This window comes from Pseudorca crassidens, chromosome 1 (assembly GCF_039906515.1).
Source record: "Pseudorca crassidens isolate mPseCra1 chromosome 1, mPseCra1.hap1, whole genome shotgun sequence".
NCBI lineage: Eukaryota > Metazoa > Chordata > Mammalia > Artiodactyla > Delphinidae > Pseudorca > Pseudorca crassidens.
The window spans coordinates 29,689,121-29,715,636 of record NC_090296.1 but is presented as its reverse complement, the minus strand read 5'-3'; the positions used below and the strand labels follow the sequence as shown (position 1 = coordinate 29,715,636).

The 26,516-nt window shown below is 36.9% G+C and overlaps 1 protein-coding gene across 10 annotated transcripts in view; it reads right to left on the bottom strand.

Moving 5' to 3' along the window:
* Window positions 1-26,516, bottom strand: part of NUMB (NUMB endocytic adaptor protein) — a 187,474-nt gene that overhangs the window by 34,898 nt on the left and 126,060 nt on the right. For all 10 annotated transcript variants that reach the window (XM_067731248.1, XM_067731230.1, XM_067731291.1 and 7 more), the window contains one exon: window positions 3,441-3,515. In XM_067731248.1, the coding sequence (XP_067587349.1) occupies window positions 3,441-3,515 (75 nt within the window). The remainder of the gene's footprint in view (window positions 1-3,440; window positions 3,516-26,516) is intronic.

Genomic DNA, 26,516 nt, shown 5'->3' with positions numbered 1-26,516 from the left:
ACTTGCAAATTATCCTGCTTCTTCAAGCCCGCACAAATTTAAAAAGCGCTAGAATGTTACACTTTTAGTTCAAAGATCATTTGAGTGATAGGTTTAAGATGTTTGTTTTCCTATTTAACTGGTACATCTGAGCTACATAATTCTTTAAATTTTAAAACTTTTCTGGCATTCAAACTTGTTCCAGACATGCTATTTCTTCTTTAATCTGTAGGTCTGTACATTTTTACATTTGCTTCCATTTATTTGAAACGATAAGAGGAATATTTATCATCTATGAAAATAAACATCTCCAGACACATAGCTTTTGGCACAATATAAGCATCTGGCACAGTAGATTATACATGTTTGTTAGATGAATGTTCGCTAAAAGAAGGGAAAAAGGCATCTAGAAAATTCTGTATAGTAAAAATATGAAAAGAAGACAAAAAGCATGAATTTTTGTGGACTAACATGATCTGAGATGAACAACATCTGAAGACTTCCAACTTTCTGCAGCCTTTTTCATACAGCATTAGAAAGGGTATTAATAGAAGGGGAAGTTCCAGTGAGTATAATAAATAGGAAATTGGCACTAGTCTCCCAAAAATTCAATCTTATTTTTAAAAATACTTGTTTGCCTGTGCAAAATTATTATACAACACTTGCTCCAAGTCTCCTGGGTAGGGTTAGTCTGAAAAATTTTAAAGAACTTCTTGAATCAAAAGTTCAGAAGTGGTCAATCTTCCTTCAAAGTTCAAAAGTTTAAGTATGTCCAGAAAAGCAATCCAAATATGCATAATTTCATTTTAGTTGTAAAAGACCATGGGGAAATAAGGATTTTTAAGAGATATGTAAAAGGGTTTCATAAACTTTAAACATTAAATATAACATTGTTATGATGGTTATTACAAAATTCAATTTGACCCCATATTGAGGACTGAATTGTTTTCTGTATATTTATTCCAGAAATATTTTTTGAGTGGCTACTATGTGCCAGACACTGTTCCAGGCATAGATATAATTTTTCAAACAGCAATTTGGTTCCGATTTCTAGTAAAAATAAAAACTTATTTTTTCGATAATTTTATTATCTAAATAAGTCCTGTATCTCAAATAACCATGCTTATAGTTTACAATTTCCTTGGTTAAAACCAAAAGGTAAAATAAAAAAATTCACTCAACTAAACAATGAGTTTTAAAACTAGACGGCTTCCCTGGTGGCTCAGTGGTTAACAATCCGCCTGCCAATGCAGGGGACACAGGTTCGAGCCCTGGTATGGGAAGATCTCACATGCCGCGGAGCAACTAAGCCCGTGCGCCACAACTACTGAGCCTGTGCTCTAGAGCCCGCATGCCACAACTATGGAAGCCTGTGCACCTAGAGCCCACGTTCTGCAACAAGAGAAGCCACTGCAACGAGAAGCCCACGCACCACAACGAAGAATAGCCCCTGCTCGCCACTAGAGAGGGCCCAGGCACAGCAATGAAGACCCAACGCAGCCATAAATAAATAAATAAATGGACAGATAGATAGATAGATAGATAGATAAATAAACAGAGGCAGGCACTCTGCCCTTATTAAAAATAAATAAATAAATAAAAATAAAAATAGACAGTGAATAGTGGCTATCTCTGGGACTGCAAGAGATTTTATGTACTGTTTTTGTTCATTTGTATTTTACAGAATGAACATATACTACCTATGTAATAAAGAGAGGTTTCTAATTAAAAGCAGGTTAAAGAAAACTAGACAGTGAAGAGGACTGACTGCTCATTAAACAACTAAATACCACTTCTTAATTATCTTCTGGGCAAACTTAAACCATCTCTAGTTTTTCCTTATTTAGAGAGTAAACATGAAGCCATATGCTGAATTAAGACTTTCCAAAGGCTCATTCCACAGTGACCTTCCAAATGTTAAGTTTATGTAGGCTCTAAGATTTTAATAACTATTTAAGGTTTGTTTCAGGTCTATCTAGTCTATTCACTGATTCATCTGTTGTTTTCAGTTATTAGCATTATGATGTTTAATGACTAGTAGGGTAAATCATTGCATTACTTTTTAAAATGTTCTTAGAAAATCTTATTCTATTACTGAACTTAGAATTATTTTGTTAAATAAGAGATTGAATTTAAATTTCCTGGAAAACTGCATTATCTGAGGCTGTATTTAACTGGGGACTATATTTACGTGGACACGGCAAGTCTATAAATTATTATATAAAGTCCCTTTAACATTAATGATGATTAAATGGAGAGCACAGATAGACTAAGAAGGGCTTCAAACATTTAAGAATTTAAATGACCAAAATCTGCAGTAAAGGGTATGTATGTGTGTCTATATATTGTTTTGTTTTTTAGTTTTTTGCATACCATAATCAGTTATTTTTCTCCTCCTCTCCTTTCTATAATAGATTCAGACATTTGTTCGAAAACATAATCCACTTCTCTGAGTTGGTTGCTTCCTTGACTTTGTATCTTTTATATTGAGGAACTGTATGTAAGAGGTCATATAGAATGTACCAAGAAGCAGAAAAGTTTTGATTAAGCAAATTGAGGGGAAAAAAAAGCACTCATTAGTAGCCAAACTTGTGGCAGCCCACCATACCAGCAAACCCAAAGCAACAAGTATTTAATGCTGTTCTGGGGCAAGGGCATGCAGAAGTAATGCTTAAAGCTTTCACAGCAAAGGGGGGAAAGGCCACACATTGGAGAGAAGGTTGTGAAGAGGGCTGTCAGAATTTAAGAAACATTCTTCAAACCTATCCAAAATATGAAGTTAACACTTTAATCTTAACCTTTATGAACTCTGAACTCATTCTCTCCTTTTATTAAATACACAGGCATGTGCCTGGGATGTGTTCTATGGCATAATAGGCAAAACAGACATTATTTATCCTGGAAAAGGACTCTCCATTTCAAGTATGCTGAAGTTTGTGCAAAAGGCAGGGAAATACATTGTTTATGTTAGAGGAGTATAGAGAAGGAAACTGGGGAGTAGCAGTAATGATAATTAAGTCTCCCCAAAATGTAAACCTCACCTGCTGTCAACACAGATATCTCTATTTTACACTTTTTCCTGGAAAGCTGTTTCTTATAGAGTTAAAATCAGTAATTTATAACCCAGTTGTCACAGTTAGGTTAAAAGACTAACTGTAATAGTTTTATCCTGGTTTTAGAATATTATTCATCTATAAGAATTCATACCACTTGCTTAATATAGGTTCTGAATTAAAAGTATCTTTTAGATAATGTCTGGCCTAAATTGAAGAAGTTGGTCATTGTAACTTACACCTTTGGATGGACAACGTGAAATGCTCTTTATTAATGAGCCCACATATTTTGCCTTAAGAGAAATACTGTTCTTACTGGATAGTGGGTCACTAAAATTTACTGAGCAAAATCTTTTGAGAAAATATTTACAGCATATAGATCAACACTGGCAACCATCAAATACATACAGCTTTCAATCTTTTTACAGCATCTTCACAGATGTGCATTCCTCTTGATTCATCAACTTCTACATGCCCAAGGTACTGTAGAAAGAAGAGAAAAGTTACAGCTATTGCTGTTTACTGAGTAGCTACTATACAGTAGATATTATATGGTAGAAAACTGAATATTAAAATTCCTGCACTCAAGAAACTCACAGCCATTATAGAAGAGTTAAGGTAATGTCATTTTACTTACCCTCAGTGTCCTCATGTGACTGAGATTTAGAATAAAGGTCTCCAAGAGCTGTTATAGAGGAGTAGGCGAAAAAGTACATGATAAGCACTAAATGTTACCTGAATCTATTGGATCTGAGGCATAACAGCCTATGCTAGACACAGTTACTATATCTCTAAACATAAAAATAGTCCTAAAACAAAGTGTGTGTGTGTGTGTGTGTGTGTGTGTGTTGAAAAGGTACAAATAAAAAACAATTACTCAAGGGCTGAAGAGATCACATACTCCTTTCATGGGAAGCACATAAGAACAGGGCAGAAAACTAAAATTTTAAGAAGGTAGTGAGTGCATCTGAGCTTTAGAAGATGTGCAGAACTTGAAGAAGCTGTATTGGAAAGGTTGGGAACCTATTTTAGGCAGGTAGAATTTAACAAAAGCTATAGGTGTAGAATAGAATAACTATATATCAGCAAATATTCCTGTCTGGCAAGAATATGAGGTATATGCAGCTGGGGAATTTGAACACTGAAATGAGTCTGTACTTAATCCTAGAGGCAATGGAGAGCTAATAAAGCTTTTTTTGGTTTGTTTTTGCAAGGTAGTAATATTATTCAAATTGTACCTTAGTATGGGAATAGTCTTGGGTTAGAAAGCACAAAGGATGATGGCAATATCACAAGTGCTCTCTCTTAAAAGGAAATTTAGAGTCTGGTTCTGGGTAAGATGGAGTAGACATACATTACCCTGTCCCACCCTCTGAATGAAACCATAAAACCAGAACAGAATACATGGAAGCACCTATTTGAGTTCTCTGTAAAGAGTATAAGATGAATCAGAGAAGAATACCAGAATTCAAGGTATTTCTGAACTGGCAGGGAGTTTACCTTCCCTGCCCCTCCTCCCCTTTGGTACCTCCAGCCTGAACTTTACACAGCCAGATATCCAAGTGAGTGCTATGGCACAGACAGAACTCTGGGAAAAGCACTCTAGCTCTGGCCCAAGGACCAGGTAAGGTAACTCCTTATCCTCAGAGAGTATAGGAATCCCCCTCCCTTTTATTTATCTTTTTTTGAACTTTCACATCCCAGTCCCCAGGAAATTCCGTGGTGGTGTCTGTGGTAGCAGCAAGGGAAACCTGCAAGAGCCACACACCTCTGAGAAAAGGCGGCTGTCCTCTGTTTAAAGAGACTGTGATTCCAGGAAGGTGGGCCAACACCTCCACCCCCCTTTCTACTTCCCCCCCGCCGAATCTCCCACCATTTGGCCCTGGATGAAGATGAAACAGTAGTAATTCATGGGCACAATAACCAGTGCCCTACGAAACACAGGCATGGAGAGTTTAAGTAACTTGCCCAAAACCATTCAGCTAGTGAATGCTCAAACCCAAGCAGCCTGACCCAGGACAGTCCTATAATGTTCATATACTGAATTTTTCATTTTTACCCCTATCTTTCCAATACTGAATAAATGCATAAAACCAACATATTAAAATCAATTTAGGAAACTGTTGGACTTTAGGTAGCAAAATACCTGAGGTATCGATCATAAAGATCATATAGACTAAGGACATTAAAGAATTGTAACAGCTATAATTTTGAATAAACATTATACAAAGCAGCAAGAATGCTCACTTTTAAGTGAATCAAATAATATATATATTCAGTTATATATAATATATATTATATATATATTCCTTTTCAGATTCTTTTCCATTACAGGTTATTACAAGATATTGAATAAGTTCCCTGTGCTATACAGTAGGTCCTTGTTGGTTATCTATTTTATACATAGTAGTGTGCATCTGTTAATTCCAAACTCCTAATTTATCCCTCCCTTCCCCTTTACCATCTGGTAACTGTAAGTACATTTTCTATGTCTGTGAGTCTGTTTTGTGAATAAGTTCATTTGTATCGTTTTTTTAGATTCCACATATAAGTGATATCATATAATATTTGTCTTTCCCTGTCTGACTTCTTCACTTAGCATGAAAATCTCTGGGTCCATCCATGTTGCTGCAAATGGCATTATTTCATTCTTTCTTATGGCTGAGTAATATTCCATTGTATGTATATATCACATCACCGTATCCATTCATCTGTCGATGGATACTTAGGTTGCTTCCATGTCTTGGCTATTGTAAATAGTGCTGCTATGAACACTGGGGTGTATGTATCTTTTTGGTTTTTTTTTTTTTTTTTTGGCCATGCCATGCAGCATATGGGATCTTAGTTCCCCAACCAGGGACAGAACTTGTGCCCCTGCAGTGGAAGCATGGAGTGGTTAACCACTAGACCACCAAGGAAGTCCCTGCACGTATCTTTTTGAATTACAGTTTTCTCCAGATATATGCCCAGGGGTGGGATTGCTAGATCATATGGTAACTGTATTTTTAGTTTTTTAAGGAACATCCATACTGTTCTCCATAGTGGCTGTACCAATTTACATTAACACCAACAGTGTAGGAGGGTTCCCTTTTCTCCACACCCTCGCCAGCATTTATTATTTGTAGACTTTTTGATGATGGCCATTCTGACTGGTGTGAGGTGATACCTCATGGTAGTTTTGATCTGCATTTCTCTAATAATCAGCAATGTCGAGCATCTTTTCATGTGCCTGTTGGCTATCTGTATGTCTTCTTTGGAGTAATGTCTATTTAGGTCTTCTGCTCATCTTTTGATTGGGTTGTTTGTTTTCTGATATTGATGTGTATGAACTGTTTGTATATTTTGGAAATTAAGCCCTTGTTGATCACATCGTTTGCAAATATTTTCTCCCAGCCCATAGGTTGTCTTTTCATTTTGTCTATGGTTTCCTTTGCTGTGCAAAAGCTTCTAAGTTTAAGTCCCATTTGTTTACTTTTGCTTTTATTTCTTTTGCCTTGGGAGACTGATCTAAGAGAATATTGCTACGACTTATGTCAGATGATGTTTTGCCTATGTTCTCTTCTAGGAGTTTTATGGTGTCATGTCTTGTATTTAAGTCTTTAAGCCATTTTGGGTTTATTTTTGCATATGGTGTAAGGGAGTGTTCTAATTTCATTGACTTACATGCAGCTGTCCAGCTTTCCCAACACCACTTGCTGAAGAGACTAACTTTTCTCCAATGTGTATTCTTGCTTCCTTTGTCGAAGATTAATTGACCATAGGTGTGTGCGTTTATTTCTGGGCTCTCTATTCTGTTCCACTGATCCATATGTCTGATTTCATGCCAATACCACATTATTTTGATTACTGTAGCTTTGTAGCATTGTCTGAAGTTGGGGGGTGGGGTTGTGCCTCCAGCTTTGTTCTTTTTCCTCAGGATTGCTTTGGCAATTCCGGGTCTTTTGTGGTTCCATATAAATTTTAGGAGTATGTGTTCCAGTTCTGTGAAAAAGTCATGGGTAATTTGATAGGGATCACATTAAATCTGTAGATTGCTTTGGGCAGTATGGCCATTTTAACAATATTAATTCTTTCAATCCAAGAGCATGGGATATCTTTCCATTTCTTTGAATTGTCTTCTATTTCCTTCATCAATGTTTTATAGTTCTCAGCATATAAATTTTTCATCTCCTTGGTCATGTTTATTCCCAGGTATTTTCTTTTTTGATGCAATTTTAAACGGGATTTTTTTTTTTAACTTTCACTTTCTGATATTTCGTTGTTAGTGTAAAGAAATGGAAAAGATTTCTGTATGTTAATCATGCATTCTGCTACCCTGCTGAACTCATTTATCAGTTCTAATAGTTTCTATGTGGAGTCTTTAGGGTTTTGTATATAAAGTATCATGTCATCTGCATATAATGACAATTTTACCTCTTCCCTCCCAATTTGGCTACCTTCTGTTCCTTTTTCTTGTCTAGATTAGAAAAATTTTAATTCAAAATTATAGGCTGTCAGAAATGTCAAGTGTTTGGTGACTCTGTGAACTCGTTCTAGATGTTGAGATTGAGCTCACACCCAGAAATAATAGAATACTTTGTCACTGAAGACTGCTTTTCATCATTCAGTCAGATGCTACAGTGATATACTACATATTACACTCAAATCCTGGAAAGTTGTATTTTTCAGCTTGGAGACAGTGATGAATGGCCATTTAAATAATTCTTTGAATTCGGCTCTAGAAAATATTCCTTCATGTTCTGTTGATATTTGGCTTTCTTCAAAGCCTAATAATATATTCTTAATTTCTTGGTCCAATAAGTAAAGAAAATCAAGTACTGGGAAAGAGTAAAATCTCAGCAATTGAGCTCTCAGCATTGCTGTTCTAACATATTAAGAAATTCTGACATCTCATTCTGGGTACCTTGCCACATATACTATCAATTTTTTAAAATTTGTTATTTTGTTTTTTAATTTATTCTCTATCCTTGATCACTGACTCAATGCCAAATATGTATTTTTAAAAATTACATTATCCTGTATTTTCTATTTTGCTGTACCAGTATTTCTTTCTATTTTGGCACAAGCTGCTATTTTGATCATTATGTTAACAACTGCTTTGGCATAATCACTTTCGCTAATTTTTATCCCACAGAATTTTCCTGGTTATTTACCATGTTTATTCTTTGGGATCAACTTTGTAGTAATTTTGTTCAGTTGCTGACAAATAAAACCTTTGGGATTTTAATTAAGATTACCTTAAATTCACTGGTTAATTTGAGAAAAACTGACATAATATTGACCCATTCCATCTAATATTATTTATTCAAGTCTTTTATGTCTCTGAAGTTTTAAGGTAGGCTTCAAATACACATTTTCTAGATTAATAAGTATTTAATAATTTTTGTTGCTACTGTGAACTGGCTTTACAGCCATTATTTATGTATATATTTGTGTATATATATTCTTTTAAAAGACTTTAGTTTTTAGAGCAGTTTTAGGTTCACAGGAAAACTGAGCAGAAAAGTAGAGTTCCCATATACCCTCTGCACCACCCCCCCAGCTTCCCCCACTATCACATTCCACACCAGAGTGGTACATTTGTTACAATCAACAAACCTATAGTTTATCCACAGTCTATATTAGGTTTTACTTTTGGTGCTGTAAATTCTATGGATTTTAACAAATGTATAATGACATGTATTCACCATTGTAGTATCATATACAATAGTTTCACCGCCCTAAAAATCCTCTGTGTTCCTCCTATTCATCTCTTCTTCTCCCCTAAACGCTGGCAAGCACTGATCTTTTTACTGTCTCCATAGTTTGGCCTTCTCCAGAACTGTCATGGAGTTGGAATCATACAGTATGTAGCCTTTCCAGACTGGCTTCCTTCACTAGTAATATGCATTTAAGGTTCCCCATGTCTTTTCATATATTCCATTGTGTGAACATATCACAGTTTATTTATCCATTCACCTGCTGACAGACATCTTTGTTGCTTCCAAGTTTGGCAATTATGAATAAAGTGGCTATAAACATCCGTGTGCAGGTTTTTGTGTGGACATAAGTTTTCAACTCATTTGGTTTGAGTGTGATTGCTGGGTCATATGGTAACTGTACATTTAGTTTTATGAGAAAACTTCTCCTAAAGTCTTCTAAAGTGGCTGTCCCATTTGCATTACCACCAGCAATGAATTACAGTTCCTGTTGCTCCACGTTTTAACCAGCATTTGATGTTGTCAGTGTTCTGGATTTTGACCATTCTTGATAGGTGTGTAAACTCATTATATTTTTATTTGTATATAATTTGTCTTTCCCTCTCTGGTTGCTTTCAAGATTTTCTTACTCTTTGATATCTACAGTTTCATTCACGTGTCTAGGAAACAGACTTTTTTTTTTAGATTGAGATATAATTCACGTACCATACAATTCACTCAATGTGCACCACTGAGTCATCAATTAATTTTTTTAAATTGTGGTGAAATACATATAACATAAAATTTGCCAAAAAAGTTGCCATTTAAACTATTAAGTGTATAGTTCAGTGGTATTTATTATATTCACGATGTTGTACAACCATTACCACTACCTATTTCCTGAACTTTTTCATCACTCCAAACACAAACGCTGAAAACATTAAGCAGTGACTCCCAAGTTCTCCCTTCCTTCAGCTCCTGGTAATCTCTAATCAACTTCCTGTCTCTATGAAATTGCCTATTTTAGATATGTCATATAAGTGGAATCACAATATTTGTCCTTTCATGTACAGCTTATTTCACTTAGCATAATGTTTTCAAGGTTCATCCATGTTGTAGCACATATCAAAACTTCATTCCTTTTAATGGTGGAATAATATTCCATTCTATGTATATACCACATTTTGTTCATCCATTCACCTATTGACAAAACACCTGGGTTGTTTCCACCTTTTGGTTATTATGAATAATGCTGCAATGAATGCTGACATATAAGTATCTGTTTGAATCCCTGCTTTCAATTCTTTGGGTATATGCCTAGGAGTAGAATTACTGGGTAATTATATGTTTAGCTTTGTGAGGAATTGTCCGTTTTCCATAGTGTTGCACCATTTTACATTCCCATCAAAATGTATGAGAGCTTCAATTTTTCTATATGCTTATCAGCACTTTATTTTCCTTTTAAAAAAAATTATACCAACCTAATACGTGTGAAGCATATCTCGTGATTTTGATTTGCATGCCCCTAATGACTAATAATATTGAGCACCTATCTTTTCATATGCTAATTGGCCATTTGTATATCTTCTTTAGAGAAATGCCTAGTCACATCCTTTGCCTATTTTAAAAATTGGGTTTTACTCTTTAGATATATGATCTCCAAATATTTTCTGCTGTTCTTTGGGTTGCCTTTTCACTTTCTTTCTTCAAAAGAAAACGTCCTTTATGCATAAAATTTTTCAATTTTGATGAAGTTCAGTTCATCATCTTGGGCTTCCCTGGTGGCTCAGTGGTTAAGAATCCACCTGCCAATGCAGGGGACACAGGTTCGAGCCCTGGTCCAGGAAGATCCCACATGCCACAGAGCAACTAAGCCTGTGTGCCACAACTACTGAGCCTGTGCTCTAGAGCCCGCGAGCCACAATTACTGAAGCCCGTGCACCACAACTACCGAAGCCTGTGCACCCTAAAGCTTGTGCTCCACAACAAGAGAAGCCACTGCAATGAGAAGCCCACGCACCACAATGAAGAGTAGCCTCGCTTGCCGCAACTACAGAAAGCCCACGCACAGCAACAAAGACCCAAAGCAGCCAAAAATAAACAAACAACAACAACAAAAAATTATCTCTCTTTTCTTTTGCTGCTCATGCTAAGGACTCCACTGCCAGATCCAAAGCCATGAAGATTTACCCCTATGTTTTCTTCTAAGAGTTTTATGGTTTTTACTCTTATATTTAGGTCACTGATTCACTGAGTTAATTTTTTACATAGTCTGAGGCAGAAATCCAACTTCACTCTTTCATATGGAAATCCAGATGTCCCAGAACCACTGGGTGACAAGACAATTTTTTCTCCATTGAATGAACTTTGCACACTTGTCAAAAATCACTTGGATGTAGATGTATTAGACTAATTTTTATTTATCCCATTTGCTTCTTCAATCTGAGGATTCAAACACTGCTCTGAATGAATTCATCCTCCTCTCTCTTCCTGGAGCTTCCATTAGGTCTGCTAGTGTCATTGGACTTTTAAATTTGTTCATCCACGTTTCTTAACCTCTTTTTCATATTTTCTCTTGTGCTGCATTCTGGGTAACTTCATCGAATTTATTTTCCAGTTTACCAATTGCCTTTTCAGCCAGCTCTAATTCACTATTTAATCTATTTACTAAGTTCAATTTCAGTAATAGTGTTTTTCATTTTTAGAAGGTAAGATTTGATTCTTTGTCAAATCTGCCCATTCCTTTTTTCACTGTTTTATTTTTTTTCCTATGGTTTGAATTCATTTTTTGGTTTCTAATAATTTTATATATACACATTTTATAGTCTCCTCTATAGCCTATTATTTCAAGTTCTTAGAGTGTTAATCCTCTTGTTAATCTTTATTGTATAATCCTTTACTGTCTCTGTTGATCATTTCCACATATGATTTAAAACTTTAAAAAAACTGTAAGCTCACCTCTAGTGAAGCTCAATTTTTGTAGGGAAATTTCATGCATTCTACATTGTGGAGTAGTTTTACATTTGCTTCTAAAAGGTACCGCAGATGTTTAGTAGCCTAAGACCTACTGTATATTAATTTGAAGATTCTTACATCATGCAGGTTTTAGCACATCAAGTCCAAATCCATGGTTTCAATTTTTCCTGGGAGATTCCTTTTCTCACCCAAGTTCTGGGTAGAGGAATGCTTCCTTTTTTGTTTTTGTTGTGTTTTTTTTGGCTTTTCCTTCTAGTTCTCTATTTCACTGCTTGTAAAGCCCACTGAAGGTTCTGTTCCATGCTGGGTTCTCAGTTCTAATTCTCTACTTTTTCTGAGTCCAGGACCTTCAGAATGGATGTTAAAACCAAAGGCTCTAGCTCACAAACCGTTTCCCTCTTAGGCTGCTAGTGTGATTTCTGCCTTGCTCTCAAATTCCCTCAATTTCTGGTAACTGGAGATCTGTCTTTATCGAAAGCTCAGCTACGGTTTAAGAGAAAAGTTTGTTTGAAAATACAGTCAGCATTTCTAGATATTTGTATTGGGAGTATTACTGTGTTAGCTTAATCCACATTCTGCCAGGATCTAAGACCTATAATATTTCCCAACTAAACTAACTGGTTTTTCTATCCACTGATTTCAATCTATCTTAAAAGCAGCCAAAATACTAGAATTTCCTATCATTTTCAACAGTTTTTTGGGTTGATTCTCTTGGGTTTTTCAGATAGACATCATCTGCAGAAAAAGAAAATACAGAAAATATCTGGATTTCCCACATTTACAACTTTTGTTTATTTTCTTATCCAAAAGTACTTACTACCATTTCTCAATCACTGTCGAATAATAATGATGTTTAAGAACAACCTGACTTTCCTCCTGAATTCATTGTACATCTTTCATCATTATGCATGACTCTGGGATAGTTTTTCAGTCATTGAAAGAAAGTATTATGCTATTCTGATTTTGATAAGAAGATTTATCAGGATTGAAAAATAATATTTTTAATGTTTCCATTTTACTGATATAATCCACATAACATAAAATTAACCATTTTGAAGTGAATAATTCAGTGGCATTTAGTATATTCACAATGTTGTACAATCTCCACCTTTATCTAGTTCCAAAACATTTTTTTATTTATTATTAGACAATAATTACTTTACAATGTTGTGTTAGTTTCTGCTGCAGAGCGAAGTGAATCAGCCATATGCATACACACATCCCCTCCCTCTTGGACCTCCCTCCCTCCACATCCCACCCAACTAGGCCATCACAGAGCACCGAGCTGAGCTCCCTGTGCTATACAGCAGGTTCCCACTAGCTATCTATTTTACACATGGTAGTGTATTTATGTCAAACCTAATCTCTCAATTCATCCCACCCCTCCTTGCCCCACTGTGTCCACATGTCCGTTCTCTATGTCTGCCTTTCTATTCCTGCCCTGAAAATAGGTTCATCTGTACCATTTTTCTAGATTCCACACATATGTGTTAACATACGATATTCGTTTTTCTCCTTCTGACTTCACTCTGTATGACAGGCTCTAGGTCCATCCACATCTCTACAAATGACTCAATTTCATTTCTTTTTATGGCTGAGTAATATTCCATTATATATATGGACCACATCTTCTTTATCCATTTATCTGTCGATGGACATTTAGGTCGTTTCCACGTCCTGGCTATTGTAAATAGTGCTGCAATGAACATTGGGGTGCATGTGTCATTTTGAATTATGATTTTCTTAGGGTATATGCCCAGTAGTGGGACTTCTGGGTCGTATGGTAGTTCTATTTTTAGTTTTTTAAGGAATCTCCATACTGTTCTCCACAGTGGCTGTATCAATTTACATTCCCACCAACAGTGCAAGAGGGTTTCCTTTTCTCCACACCCTCTCCAGCATTTATTGTTTGCAGATTTTCTGATGATGCTCATTCTGACCAGTGATACCTCATGGTAGTTTTTTTTTTTTTTTTTGCGGTACGTGGGCCTCTCACTGTTGTGGCCTCTCCCGTTGCAGAGCACAGGCTCCAGACACGCAGGCTCAGTGGCCATGGCTCACGGGCCCAGCCACTCCGTGGCATGTGGGATCTTCCCGGACCGGGGCACGAACCCATGTCCCCTGCATCGGCAGGCGGACTCTCAACCACTGCGCCACCAAGGAAGCCCTCATGGTAGTTTTGATTTGCATTTCTCTAATAATTAGTGATGTTGAGCAACTTTTCTTATGCCTCTTGGCCATCTGTATGTCTTCTTTGCTGAAATGTCTACTTAGGTCTTCCACCCATTTCTTGATTGGGTTGTTTGTTGTTTTGATATTGAACTGCATGAGCTGTCTGTATATTTTGGAGATTAATACTTTGTTGCTTCATTTGCAAATACTTTCTCCCATTCTGAGGGCTGTCTTTTCATCTTCTATGCAAAAGCTTTTAAGTTTAATTAGGTCCCATTTGCTTATTTTTGTTTTTATTTTCATTACTCTAGGAGGTGGGTCATAAAAGATCTTGCTGTGATTTATGTCAGTGTTTTCCTATATTTTCCTCTAAGAGTTTTATAGTGTCTGGTCTTACATTTAGGTCTTTAATCCATTTTGAGTTTATGTTTGTGTATGGTGTTAGGGAGTGTTCTAATTTCATTCTTTTACATGCAGTTGTCCAGTTTTCCCAGCACCATTTATTGAAGAGGCTGCTTTGTCTCCATTGTATATTCTTGCCTCCTTTGTCATAGATTAGGTGACCACAGGTGCATGGGTTTATCTCTGGGCTTTCTATCCTGTACCATTGATCTGTATTTCTGTTTTTGCGCCAGTACCATACTTTATAGTAGCTTTATAGTCAAAACATTTTCTTTACACCATAAGAGGAACCTGTACCTATTAAGCATTTGCTTCCCAATGCCCCTCCACACAGGCCCTAACAATCAGTAACCTGCATTCTGTCTTTATGGATTTACCTATTCTGGATATTTCATATAAATGGAATCGTACAATATGTGACCTTTCATGTCTGATATATTTCACTTAGCATACTGTTTTTGAGGTCACCACATTGTGGTATGGGGTCACCACACTGTAGTATGTATGAGTACTTTATTGTTTTTTATAGCTGATGTATTTCCATAGTTTGTTTTTCCATTCTTCCACTGAAGGACATTGGGCTGTTTCCGCCTTTCAGCTATCATGAATAGTGGTGCTATTAGACATGAGTGTACATGTATTTATTTGAGTATCTGTTTTTGACTCTTTTGGGTATATACCTAGGAGTAGAATTGCTGAGTCATATGGTAATTCTATGTTTAGCTTTTTGAGGAGCCACTAAACTGCTTTTCACAGAAGCTGAACCATTTTGCATTCCCATCAGCAATGTAAGAGGGTTCTGGTTTCTCCACATGCTCATCAACACTTGATTTCCTTTTTGTTTTTTTAAGTATAGGCATCCAAGTGGACATGATGTGGTACTGCATTGTGGTTTTGATATGTATTTCCTTAATGACTAATGATGCTGACTATCTTTTCATGTGCTTGTTGGCCATTTGTGTATCTTCTTTGGAGAAATTTCTATTCAAGTCCTTTGTCCCTTTTTAAATCAGGTTCTTTTATATATTCTGGATACTAGACTCTTATCAGACATATGATTTCCAAATGTTTTCTCCCAGTCTGTAGTTCTCTTTTCACTTTCTTGACATCAATGCACAAAAGTTTTTAATTTTAATGAAGTCCAGTTCGTATATTATTTCCTTTTTTGCTCATGCTTTTGGTGTCATGTATATGAAGGTCACGAAGAGATCCCCATGTTATCAGCTAAGAGTTTTATGGTTTTACTCTTCTAGTTAGGTTGTTGATCCATTTTGAATTAATTTTTGTATATGGTGTGAGGTAGGAGTCCAGCTTCTTCTTCTTCTTTTTTTTTTTTTTTTGAGGTATGCGGGCCTCTCACTGTTGTGGCCCCTTCCGTTGCGGAGCACAGGCTCCAGACGCGCAGGCCCAGCGGCCATGGCCCACAGGCCCAGCCGCTCCGCGGCATGTGGGATCCTCCCGGACCAGGGCACGAACCCATGTCCCCTGCATTGGCAGGTGGACTCCCAACCACTGTGCCACCAGGGAAGCCCCCAGTTTCATTTTTTACCACGTGGAAATCCAGTTGTCCCATCACCATTTGCTGAAAAGACTATTCTTTCCCCATTGAATGGTCTCGGTACTCTTGTCAGAAATCAGTTGGCCATAGATGTTTAGGTTTATTTTTGTACTCTCAATTCTATTCTATTGTTCTATACATCTGTCCTTATGCCATTACTACAATGGTCTGATTACTTAAGCTTTGTACTAAGTTTTTAAATCAAAAAGTGTGAGTCCTTCAATGTCGCTTCCATTGCAATGATGAAGTCTCTTTCCTCTTAGGTCCATCAATTTGATGAACTATATCAAATTTCCTAATACTGAATCATTTGTGGATTCTTGAGTTAAACCCTACTTTTAGATCCCATTTGTTCTACTTTTCTGCCTAGTTTTTCATCTATATTCTTAAGTGGAGTTGGTCTATGATTTTTTGTGTTTGTTTTATCTTTGTTAGGTAGTTGTATCAGGATTTTGTTAATGCCTTAAAAAAAAATTGGAAACTGTCCTCTTTTTCTTCCCTTTCTTTCTCTATTTTTTTCCCCCATCAGCTCTGGTACAGTTAAATAGCATAAGAGTTATGCTTCAAGGTTGTGAAAGAAAACTGACCTGTAAAATCATCTATACTAAGTCTTTTGGGGATAGCTTTGGAGTTTTTTTGCTTTTTTTTTTTTTTTTTTTTTTGGTGGTATGCGGGCCTCTCACTGTTGTGGCCTCTCCCATTGTGGAGCACAGGCTCCGGACGCGCAGGCTCAGCGGCCATGGCTCACGGGCCAAGCCGCTCCGTGGTATGTGGCATCTTCCTGGACCGGGGCACAAACCCGTGTGCCCTGCATCAGCAGGTGGACTCTCAAGCACTGCGCCACCAGGGAAGCCCAGCTTTGGAGTTTTAATAACTTTCTCTATTTCCTTCATGGTTAGGGGTCTATTCAACTTTTATGCTTGTACTTTAGCTAATTTTAATAATGCATATTTTCCTAGAATATTCTTAATCTAAATTTTCAAATTTATCAAACTATACAGTATTCACATATTTAGTCTGTAATTGGGTCTCGCCATTTTCTTTCTTTTCTTTTTTCTTTTTTTTTTTCTGCGCCACGTAGTGCGTGGGATCAAACCCGCGCCCCATGCAGTGGAAGCATGGCATCTTAACCACTGGACTACCAGGGAAGTCCCTTCACACTTTCTTGTCTCTAGTATCACCTATCTGTGTGTGTGTGGTGGTGGGGGGGTTTGCCTGCACCACATAGCCTGTGGGATCCCCGACCAGGGACTGAACCTGGGCTCTTGGCAGTGAACGTGTGGTGTCCTAACCACTGAACCACCAGGGGATTCTCTTATATATGTTTTCTTTCTTGTTTTTTATTAAGGTTCATTTCTAATACTACCTCTGAGTTATTTAACCTCTGTTTCCATTTTATATTAATAATAAAATGAGAAAGTAGGGTTTTATGTTCTTTGAGTTACCTTTAGGTGCTGAGAAATGAATAGAGGTTTCAAAGTGTTTCCAAGGGATTTTATTCTATCATCTTGATCATCTCAACTGGTCACATATGGGTATTTATGCCAGGAAAAAAAAAAAAAGGAGGGAAGGCTTGGTGGAAAGAAGAAAACAAAAGTATCTCATATATGGACTCAGTCGCATAATCTATTTTAGAAATGTGGAGATGGAAATCAGCCTTGTGTCTTATTAGACTATGAGAAAAACATGCCAATTGAAAAAACATTATTAAAGAGGTCTCTTTTCTTCTCTGAGACACTATCTCACTGAAGAACTGCAGCTGATTTATGCTTTAATGGCTAAAATATTTGACTCTGGAACGTCTTTTGTCTGTATACCATTTCCAAACTCCCTTTGAGTCAGGGGCTTTTATTCACAAAAAGTAGTTTAGAAAAACTAGTACGTGGAATTTCATTCTTGGATGAATTAAGTCATTTTTCCTTTTCTTGAAAAAAATTATTTAAAAAGTATATTTCCCCCCTGCTTTGACTGTTATCCATGAGAAGAAATCGCAGAGCTCTGATGTGAGACACTGTACAGTCAGCAGTTCCCAGCATTAACAAAAAGTGACAGAATCATTAATTTATAAGAAGCTACAAGGCACATTATCACATACACATAGCCTATGTTATTTAGCAAATACAGGACACAGATGTGCAGAACATGACATCAGAATTTGTTTAGGGTCTTTAATCAAAAAGGAGTAGTTAAATTAAAATGGACTATTCTTTAAGTATAAATTTGGAATAATACAATTACATTTGAACAAGTGATCTAAACTAAGTATATTCCCTGGTGGACCAGTGGTTAGGACTCCGCACTTTCACTGCCAAGGGCCAGGGTTCAATCCCTTGTCAGGGAACTAAGATCCCACAAGTTGCACAGTGCGGCCAGAAAAACCCCACTAAACTAAGCATATGTATTAAATCTAATCATGTAAATTTAAAGCTTAAAAGAACTTAAAGAGATCAAAAAACTTCACCTTCCAAATGAGACACTAGGTGTCAAAAAAGTTACGTGCTTTAGACAAGGTTATATAACTAGTAAATTAACAGGTGATAGTTCTGATAGTACCGAGAAGTACTAAACTACATGCATAATCAGGGGACCCTGCTACTTACCTGATCTCACCTCTACTTGTGCCATCTGCTCTAAAGACACTGGCCTCCTTGCTGTGCCTCCAACACACCAGGCTTTCTCCTACTCCAGCGTCTTTGCACTTGCTGCCCCACTGTCTACAATCTGCTTCCTCAGACACCTGAATGTTGCTTTCTTACTTTTTTTGGGTCTTTCCTAAAAAATCACTTTTTCAGTGAGGGATTCCCAGAGCATCCTATTTTAAATCTCACCCTCCACATACTCCCTTAACACCTAATTCCCTTTTTGTATGCCAGGTACATTTATTTGTTCATTGTTAACACCCACTAGAATGTATGCACTGTGCAAGGATTTTGTCTGTTTTGTTCCCTTGTGTTCCCAGTGCCTAGATGCCTACAACACAGCAGGCACTCAGTGAATATCTTTTGACTACATCAACGAATTACTGGACAGAGAAGGAAATGTACACATTACTTAGTGCTACATTAAACAATAATAAGAGTCATAATAATGAAAACTTTTACAATAAACTCAAGACAAAGAAAGGGAGACAATTTATGGTGTAGAATGCAAATATTATTGACCTATATAATGTTAAAAAGAAAAGCACAGTTGATATCAGTTTGAAGGTAAGAGAACAAAGGGTTTTAGTATTTTTATATTACATGGTAGGGAATGAAGACATACCATCTAAAATTAATAGAACAAAAAAATTTTATGAGTATAGGAAACCAAGAGAAAAAACTAAAAATAATCTAATCCCTGAAGTCTGCGTGGAGAAGGGGCACAGAGAAGATGGAAGGGCAGGATGTGTGGGTTAAATCATCCTTTCTCTTCTTTATAGTGGAAAACCAATGATAAGCATTGGTAAATGAAGAACAGACAGTAAAATCATATTATCTAAAGAACTTAAAATATTACCAATGGGAACCAGAAATAAAAATGGTTAAGTGTCATTGGGGAGTGGGATTAGGGGTAGGGAAGGCACTGTTGTTTTTTAGCCACAAGCATATATCATATGAATGAAAAGCATATATCATGAAATTTTTTAAAGTTTAATTATATTCAAGACTGTTTTAATAAAGTAATTTTAAATTCACACATTGTGTTATAAAATTATAACAGTGCTTAAGAACACAACCCTCTAAATCTAGACTGCCAAAGTTCAAATCCTAACTTCAAATAATCAGATATCATCAACTATTCCCTAACAATATCATGTAATCTTACTACATTTTACTCCACAAAGAAAATAAATTCTTAAGAGTTACTGAACAGACTAAATAGCCATTTCTCCAGAGAAGACATACAGATGGCCAAAAGGCACATGAAAAGATGCTCAACAATGTTAATTATTAGAGAAATGCAAACCAAAACTACTGAGGTACCACCTCACACTGGTTAGAGGGGCCACCATCAAAAAGTCTACAAATAATAAATGCTGGAGAGGCTGTGGAGGAAAAGAAACCATCCTACATTGTTGGTGGGAATGTAAACTGGTGCAGCCACTATGGAGAACAGTATGGAGGTTCCTTAAAAAACTAAAAATAGAGCTACCATATGATCCAGCAATCCCACTCCTGGGCATATATCCAGAGAAAACTATAATCCAAAAGATACATGTACCCCAATGTTCGTAACAGCACTATTTACAATAGCCAAGACATGGAAGCAACCTAAGTGTCCATCAACAGATGAATGGATAAAGAAAATGTGATACATACATACAATGGAATATTACTCAGCCATAAAAAAGAATGAAATAATGCCATTATCAGCAACATGGATGGACCTAGAGATTATCACACTTAGTGAAGTAAGCCATAGAAAGACAAATATCATGATATCACTTATATGTGCAATCTATAAAAAAAAAGATAAAAATGAACTTATTTACAAAACAGAAATAGATCACAGACATAGAAAACAAATTTAGGGTTACCAAAGGGGAAAGGGGTGGGGGGGGATAAAGTAGTAGTGGGATTAAAATATACATACTGGGCTTCCCTCGTGGCGCAGTGGTTAAGAATCCGCCTGCCAATGCAGGGGACATGGGTTTGAGCCCTGGTCTGGGGGGATCCCACATGCCATGGAGCAACAAAGCCCATGAGCCACAACTATTGAGCCTGCACTCTAGAGCCCAAGAACCACAACTCCTGAAGCCTGTGTGCCTGGAGCCCATGCTCTGCAACAAGAGAAGCCACTGCAACGAGAAGCCCGTGTACCCCAACAAAGAGTAGCCCCCACTTGCTGCAACTAGAGAAAGCCCGTGCGCAGCAATGAAAACCCAACACAGCCAAAAATAAATAAATAAAATAATATAAATAAATTTTTTAAAAACCAGGTTTAAAAAATAAATAAATAAAATAAAATATACATACTAGTTTATATAAAACAGATAACCAACAAGGACCTACTGTAGAGCAAGGTAAGTATACTCTATCTTGTAATAACCTATAATGGAAGAGAATGTAAACAAAGAATGTATAACTGAATCACTTTGCTGTACACCTGAAACTAACACAACATTGTATATCAACTATATTTCAGTAAATTTTTTTTAAAAAGAGTTACTGAATAGAGTTGAAGCTTCTTTGTAAAGTATACAGCAAATCATGAGTAACTGAAATGCTTGGGACGAATAAGCCAATAAACATTTCAAAATTTATGTTAAAAACTTATCTGAGGGCTTCCCTGGTGGCGCAGTGGTTGAGAGTCTGCCTGCCAATGCAAGGGACGCGGGTTCGTGCCCCGGTCTGGGAAGATCCCACATGCCGCGCGCGGAGCGTCTAGGCCCGTGAGCCATGGCCACTGAGCCTGCGCGTCCGGAGCCTGTGCTCCGCAACGGGAGAGGCCACAACAGTGAGAAGCCCACATACCGCAAAAAAACCCCAAAACAAACAAACAAACAAAACTTATCTGAAATATCTCATTGCTCTGATCCAAGGACCGATTTTTCCAAATTTTTAATGTTTCAGAAAGAAGAGCAAATTATGATGTATTTGTCATTGTCAGAGTGCTAGCAAACGTAGATGTGAATACAATGTATCTGTTCAACCAACTGTCACTTCAGTCGATTTATTTCATTGGTATCACACGTGGCTGAACATTAAGTTTTACAGTGTGAGGCAGCTTTGAAACAAAACATTACATATGCAGAAGATTGTCACACACAAGCAATAAAATTATAAGCAGCAGAAAATATCTCATCTCTTGGGATAAACAGAATTTTTAAAGCTGGGAGAGGTTGGTATAACCAGTGCATAAGTCCTCAGGCACCAAACATCTATCAAAAACTTCCGGCTACTTTTCAAGAGAACACATTTAACTTGCAGTGTTAAAAAAGTCAATTGAGGAAAACACCAAAACAATAAGAAATGCAGATTAAAAACTCAAGTATTCAGTTGTCATCTAACCAATAACAACAATCAGAGCAGCAGCAGCAGCAAACATTTATTGTGCACTCACTATGTGCCAGACAGTGTTGTATTTTTCATATACTGTATTTACTCATTTAATTTTCATAACACTATACTAATTCTAGTACTAGTTCTCATTTTGCAGATGAAAAACCTGAGGCACAGAGATTTTAAGTAATTTCTTTTTTAATTTTATTTTTTTATTGAAGTATAGTTGATTTAAACTGTTGTATTAGTTTCAGGTGTACAGTAAACTGATTCCATTATATATTCTTTTTCAGATTCTTTTCTCTTATAGGTTATTACAAAAGTGCAGTTCCCTGTGCTATACAGTAGGTCCTTGCTGGTTATCTATTTTATACATAGTAGTGTATATATGTTAATTGGTTATCTATTTTATACATAGTAGTGTATATATGTTAATCCCAAACTCCTAATTTATCTCCCCCTTTCCCCTTTGGTAACCCTAAATTTATTTATTTTTATTTATTTTTTAAATTTGCAAATCATATATTTAATAAAGTACATATATATATAGAATATATAAAGAGCTCTCAAAAATCTGAAAATAATCTAATTTTTCAAATTGGCATCAGATATGAATAGAAATTTTACCAAAAAAAAGTATGAATGGCAAGATAGTTACATGAAAAGATGCTCGACACTACTAGTCATTAGAGAAAAACAAATTAAAACCACAATGAGATACAACCAAGTATCTTTAGAATAAACAAAATAATTAGAACTTTAAAAACCTGACAATTCCATGTTCTGGTAACGATGTAGAATCACTGTAACACTTATATTTGTTGGTGGGAACGCAAAATGGTAGAGACATTTTGGAAAATAATTTGGCAGTATTTTACAAAGTTAAGCACAGATTTACCACATGGTCTGCAATTCTGCTCCTTTGTATTTACCTTATTAAAATGGAAACTTATATTTGTATGAAAACTTACACAATCATGTTTATAGGCTTTATCTGCAATCCCCCCAAGCTGGCCAAACCCAAATTTCCTCTAACTAGAGAACTAATAAATGTGGTACACCATACAATGAAATACTACTCTTCAGTTAAATGCTAAACACAACAACATAGATGAATCACATGTACATCATGTTAACTGAAAGAAGCCATATTCAAAAAACAAAATATCATATGATTCCATTTATATGACTTTCTGCTAAAAGCAAAAATACAGAAGAGAAAAATAGATCGGTGGCCACCAGAAGCTGGTGCTAAATTTATTTTTTATGTCTGTGCTTCTATTTCTGTTTTGTATATAAGTTCATTTGTATCTTTTTTTTTTTAAGATTCCACATATAAGCAATATCATATGTTATCTGTCTTTCTCTCACTGGCTTATTTCATATAGTATGATACTCTCTAGGTCCATCCATGTTGCTGTATATCGCATTATTTCATTCTTTTTTATGGCTGAGTAATATTTCAGTGTATGTATATACCATATCTTCTTTATCCATTCAACAGAGGTTAAGTAATTTTTAAGAGAGATCACATAGTTAATAATAACTGGCATAGATCAAACTCAACTCAGGTAGTTTGGCTTAAAAGTATATGCTTTTACAGAAGTCTAGATGCCTCTCCAAAATTTTATTACAGAGCCACTGAAGGACAGGAAGCAGGTAAGTGACGTAACCATATGTGCAATTTAGAAAGATCACTATTATGCACTAAGACAACAGTTTGGAAGGGAAACAAGATCAAAAGCAAGAAAAACAGTCAAGAGTTCTTGTAATGGTCTGAGGGAGAAAACAAAGATGAGGGCTTGATTAAAGCAGTGGCAGTAGGAAGAAGAACAAAAAAAGAGAGGACAGATACTTAAGAAGATTATATATGATATAGTGACTGTGGCTGACATTGTTAGTTGCCTATGACAGCCATTCTTTCGAATGGTTTCCCTGCCAGAAGAGCTTGCCTCCACGGTACAGGCTGAAAAAAACAAATAACTGCTTTCTTGACTTTGCTTGCAACTATGGATTTGATTTGATTCAATCTTAGCCAACGTAAAGTAGTGGGAAGTCTCTGTGTGTATGTTTGTAAAGAGCTGTCCCATTCTGATATAAAAGGTATTTGCTCCCTCGATCTTTATCTTTTGATAATAATGAGTGAGGACATAAATTATTCTTTAATTTGGTTGCTGGATTCTGTTTATTAATAGTTTCTCTCATACTAGCAGACAGAATTGCAAGACAAGCTTTGAAACCTACTTAACTCTAATTATCACTACTCTAATACTAAATTATTACACTTCCACAGGCACCAGTTTATTTAAACATACATGGCAGAGCCCAAACCAGCTGTAGCTTCACTTGATTAGTGTCTAGTAATTGCATTTCTATTTCTAGTAACTGCATATTCTGTATCACCTATTCTCTAGAGTAGCTATGCCAATCTAATTCCACAACTTCTCCCCTCTCTCTTGTACAGATGTCTTTACTTCCTATTTCCTTGAGAAAATACGTCTTTAGAATAGAACTCCATCAATCTCATGCCACCAAAACCATAAATTTAAGTGCATTTACCCCGTTTTTCACCTTTGCTATTGTTAAAAATAGAAGCAGCATCCTTCCTCCAGTATAAAACTAATCTACTCTCTACATGCTTCTTTGTAAAGACCTTTATTTATGCTCAAGTCTCTCCCATTTTAAAAACAAAATTCAACACAAAATCAAACCATGGTGATTTACACACTTTAAATGAGTAAACTTCATTTTATGCAACCTATCTAATAAAACTGTTTTTAAAAACAAAACAAAATACCCCTCCACCCCCAACACACACACACACACAGGTTTTCAACCTCACACTCCCTTTGTTACTCTGCCTTTCTGGTCTCCTTTGAAGACAGACTTCTTCATTAAAAACAAAATTTAAGGGCTTCCCTGGTGGCGCAGTGGTTGAGAGTCCGCCTGCCGATGCAGGGGACACGGGTTCGTGCCCCGGTCCGGGAAGATTCCACATGCCGCGGAGCGGCTGGGCCCGGCCGGCTCAGCCCATGGCTGAGCCATGGCCGCTGAGCCTGCGCGTCCGGAGCCTGTGCTCCGTGACGGGAGAAGCCACAACAGTGAGAGGCCTGCGTACCGCAAAAAAAAAAAAAAAAAAAAAAAAGAAACCCCACAAAATTTAACTGCCTTACTGAGGTATAACTGACATACAGTAAACTATACCTATTTAAAGTACACAATCTGCTGAGTTTTTGGATCATGTATATACCTGAGAAACCATCATCACAATCAATGTAATAGACAGCCATTACCACCAAAGTTTCCTTCTACCTCTTGCAATACTGCCCCCCTTCCACCCCTCCCCCATCACATAACCTTGTCTGACAAACTTCTTGGATTAGTAATCTCTAGATTTGTTGTCTCCTTATTTTGCATCCATCCACTCAACCTAGATTCCATCCTCATGACTCCAATGTAACTCACCAACACTTTCAAATATTTAATCTAATGAAGTTTCATTTCTTACTTGATTTCTTTATAGCACTTGACCACTTTCTTCTTCCTTGAAACCTTGGTTTCTGAGACCACATTCTCCTGGTTTCCCTTCTATCTCTCTGGCTATTTTTTTTTTTTTTGCGGTACGCGGGCCTCTCACTGTTGTGGCCTCTCCCGTTGTGGTGCACAGGCTCCGGAAGCGCAGGCCCAGCGGCCATGGCCCACAGGCTCAGCCGCTCCTCGGCATGTGGGATCCTCCCGGACCGGGGCACACACCCGTGTCCCCTGCATCAGCAGGCGCACTCTCAACCACTGTGCCACCAGGGAAGCCCTGGCTACTCATTCTTATTCTCCTTTGAAGATACCTATTACACTGCCTGTCCTTTCTATGTTTGTCCCAGGCCTTCTTCTCTTCTCACTTCCCCTAGGCAATCTTACTTACTCATGACTCTAATGTTAATTTATATATAGCCAACCCCTGTTATTCGAGGATTCCATATTTGCAAACTCACCTACTCACTAAAGTTTATTTGTAACCTCAAAATCAAAGCTCATGGAGCTTTTGTGGTCAGTGGGGATCTGCATGTGCATGTCTCATATGCACCTCAAAACTCATCTTCTCTACCCCCAAACATGTTCTCCCTCAGTAAGCATGCCCACCACCTTACTAGTTGCCTACATGGGAAATTTATTTATACCAATCCATTACTAGTTCAGAATTCAGTGGTTTCTAAGGCAAGCCCAGATAAGATATCATTTGCCCAGTTATATCTGAGGAAATGCATCTATTTCTAGGCTATGGGAAAAGAATTTCAGGTTTTGATTCTCCTATTCTATCCTGGGTCACCTGTATGTAAGAGCATGGGATGGTGGGGGATAGGGTGGGTTGGGAAGGAAGGCAGGAAAGGGGAACACAACACAGCAGAGAGGATGAATATCTTGTAGAAAGGATTTCAAAAGACCATTTGGAAAAGGTCAAACAAAAACACCCTAAACAAGCTGCCCTACCTGCATAAGATAAAAATCTCTTATCTTCTGTGTTTACCTCTAAAACACATCCCAACCAGCTGTTTCTTATGACAAATGAGAACTTCACTGAAAGATACTGAGCCTTACTTATCTCACATAAAATACGTTAAAGCTGTATATTTCATAGGCAATTAAAAGTGCTTCAATTAACTTTACTACAGTTATTTCAACACTATACGAGTCTCTCAGAATCCTGTGAATGAGGTTT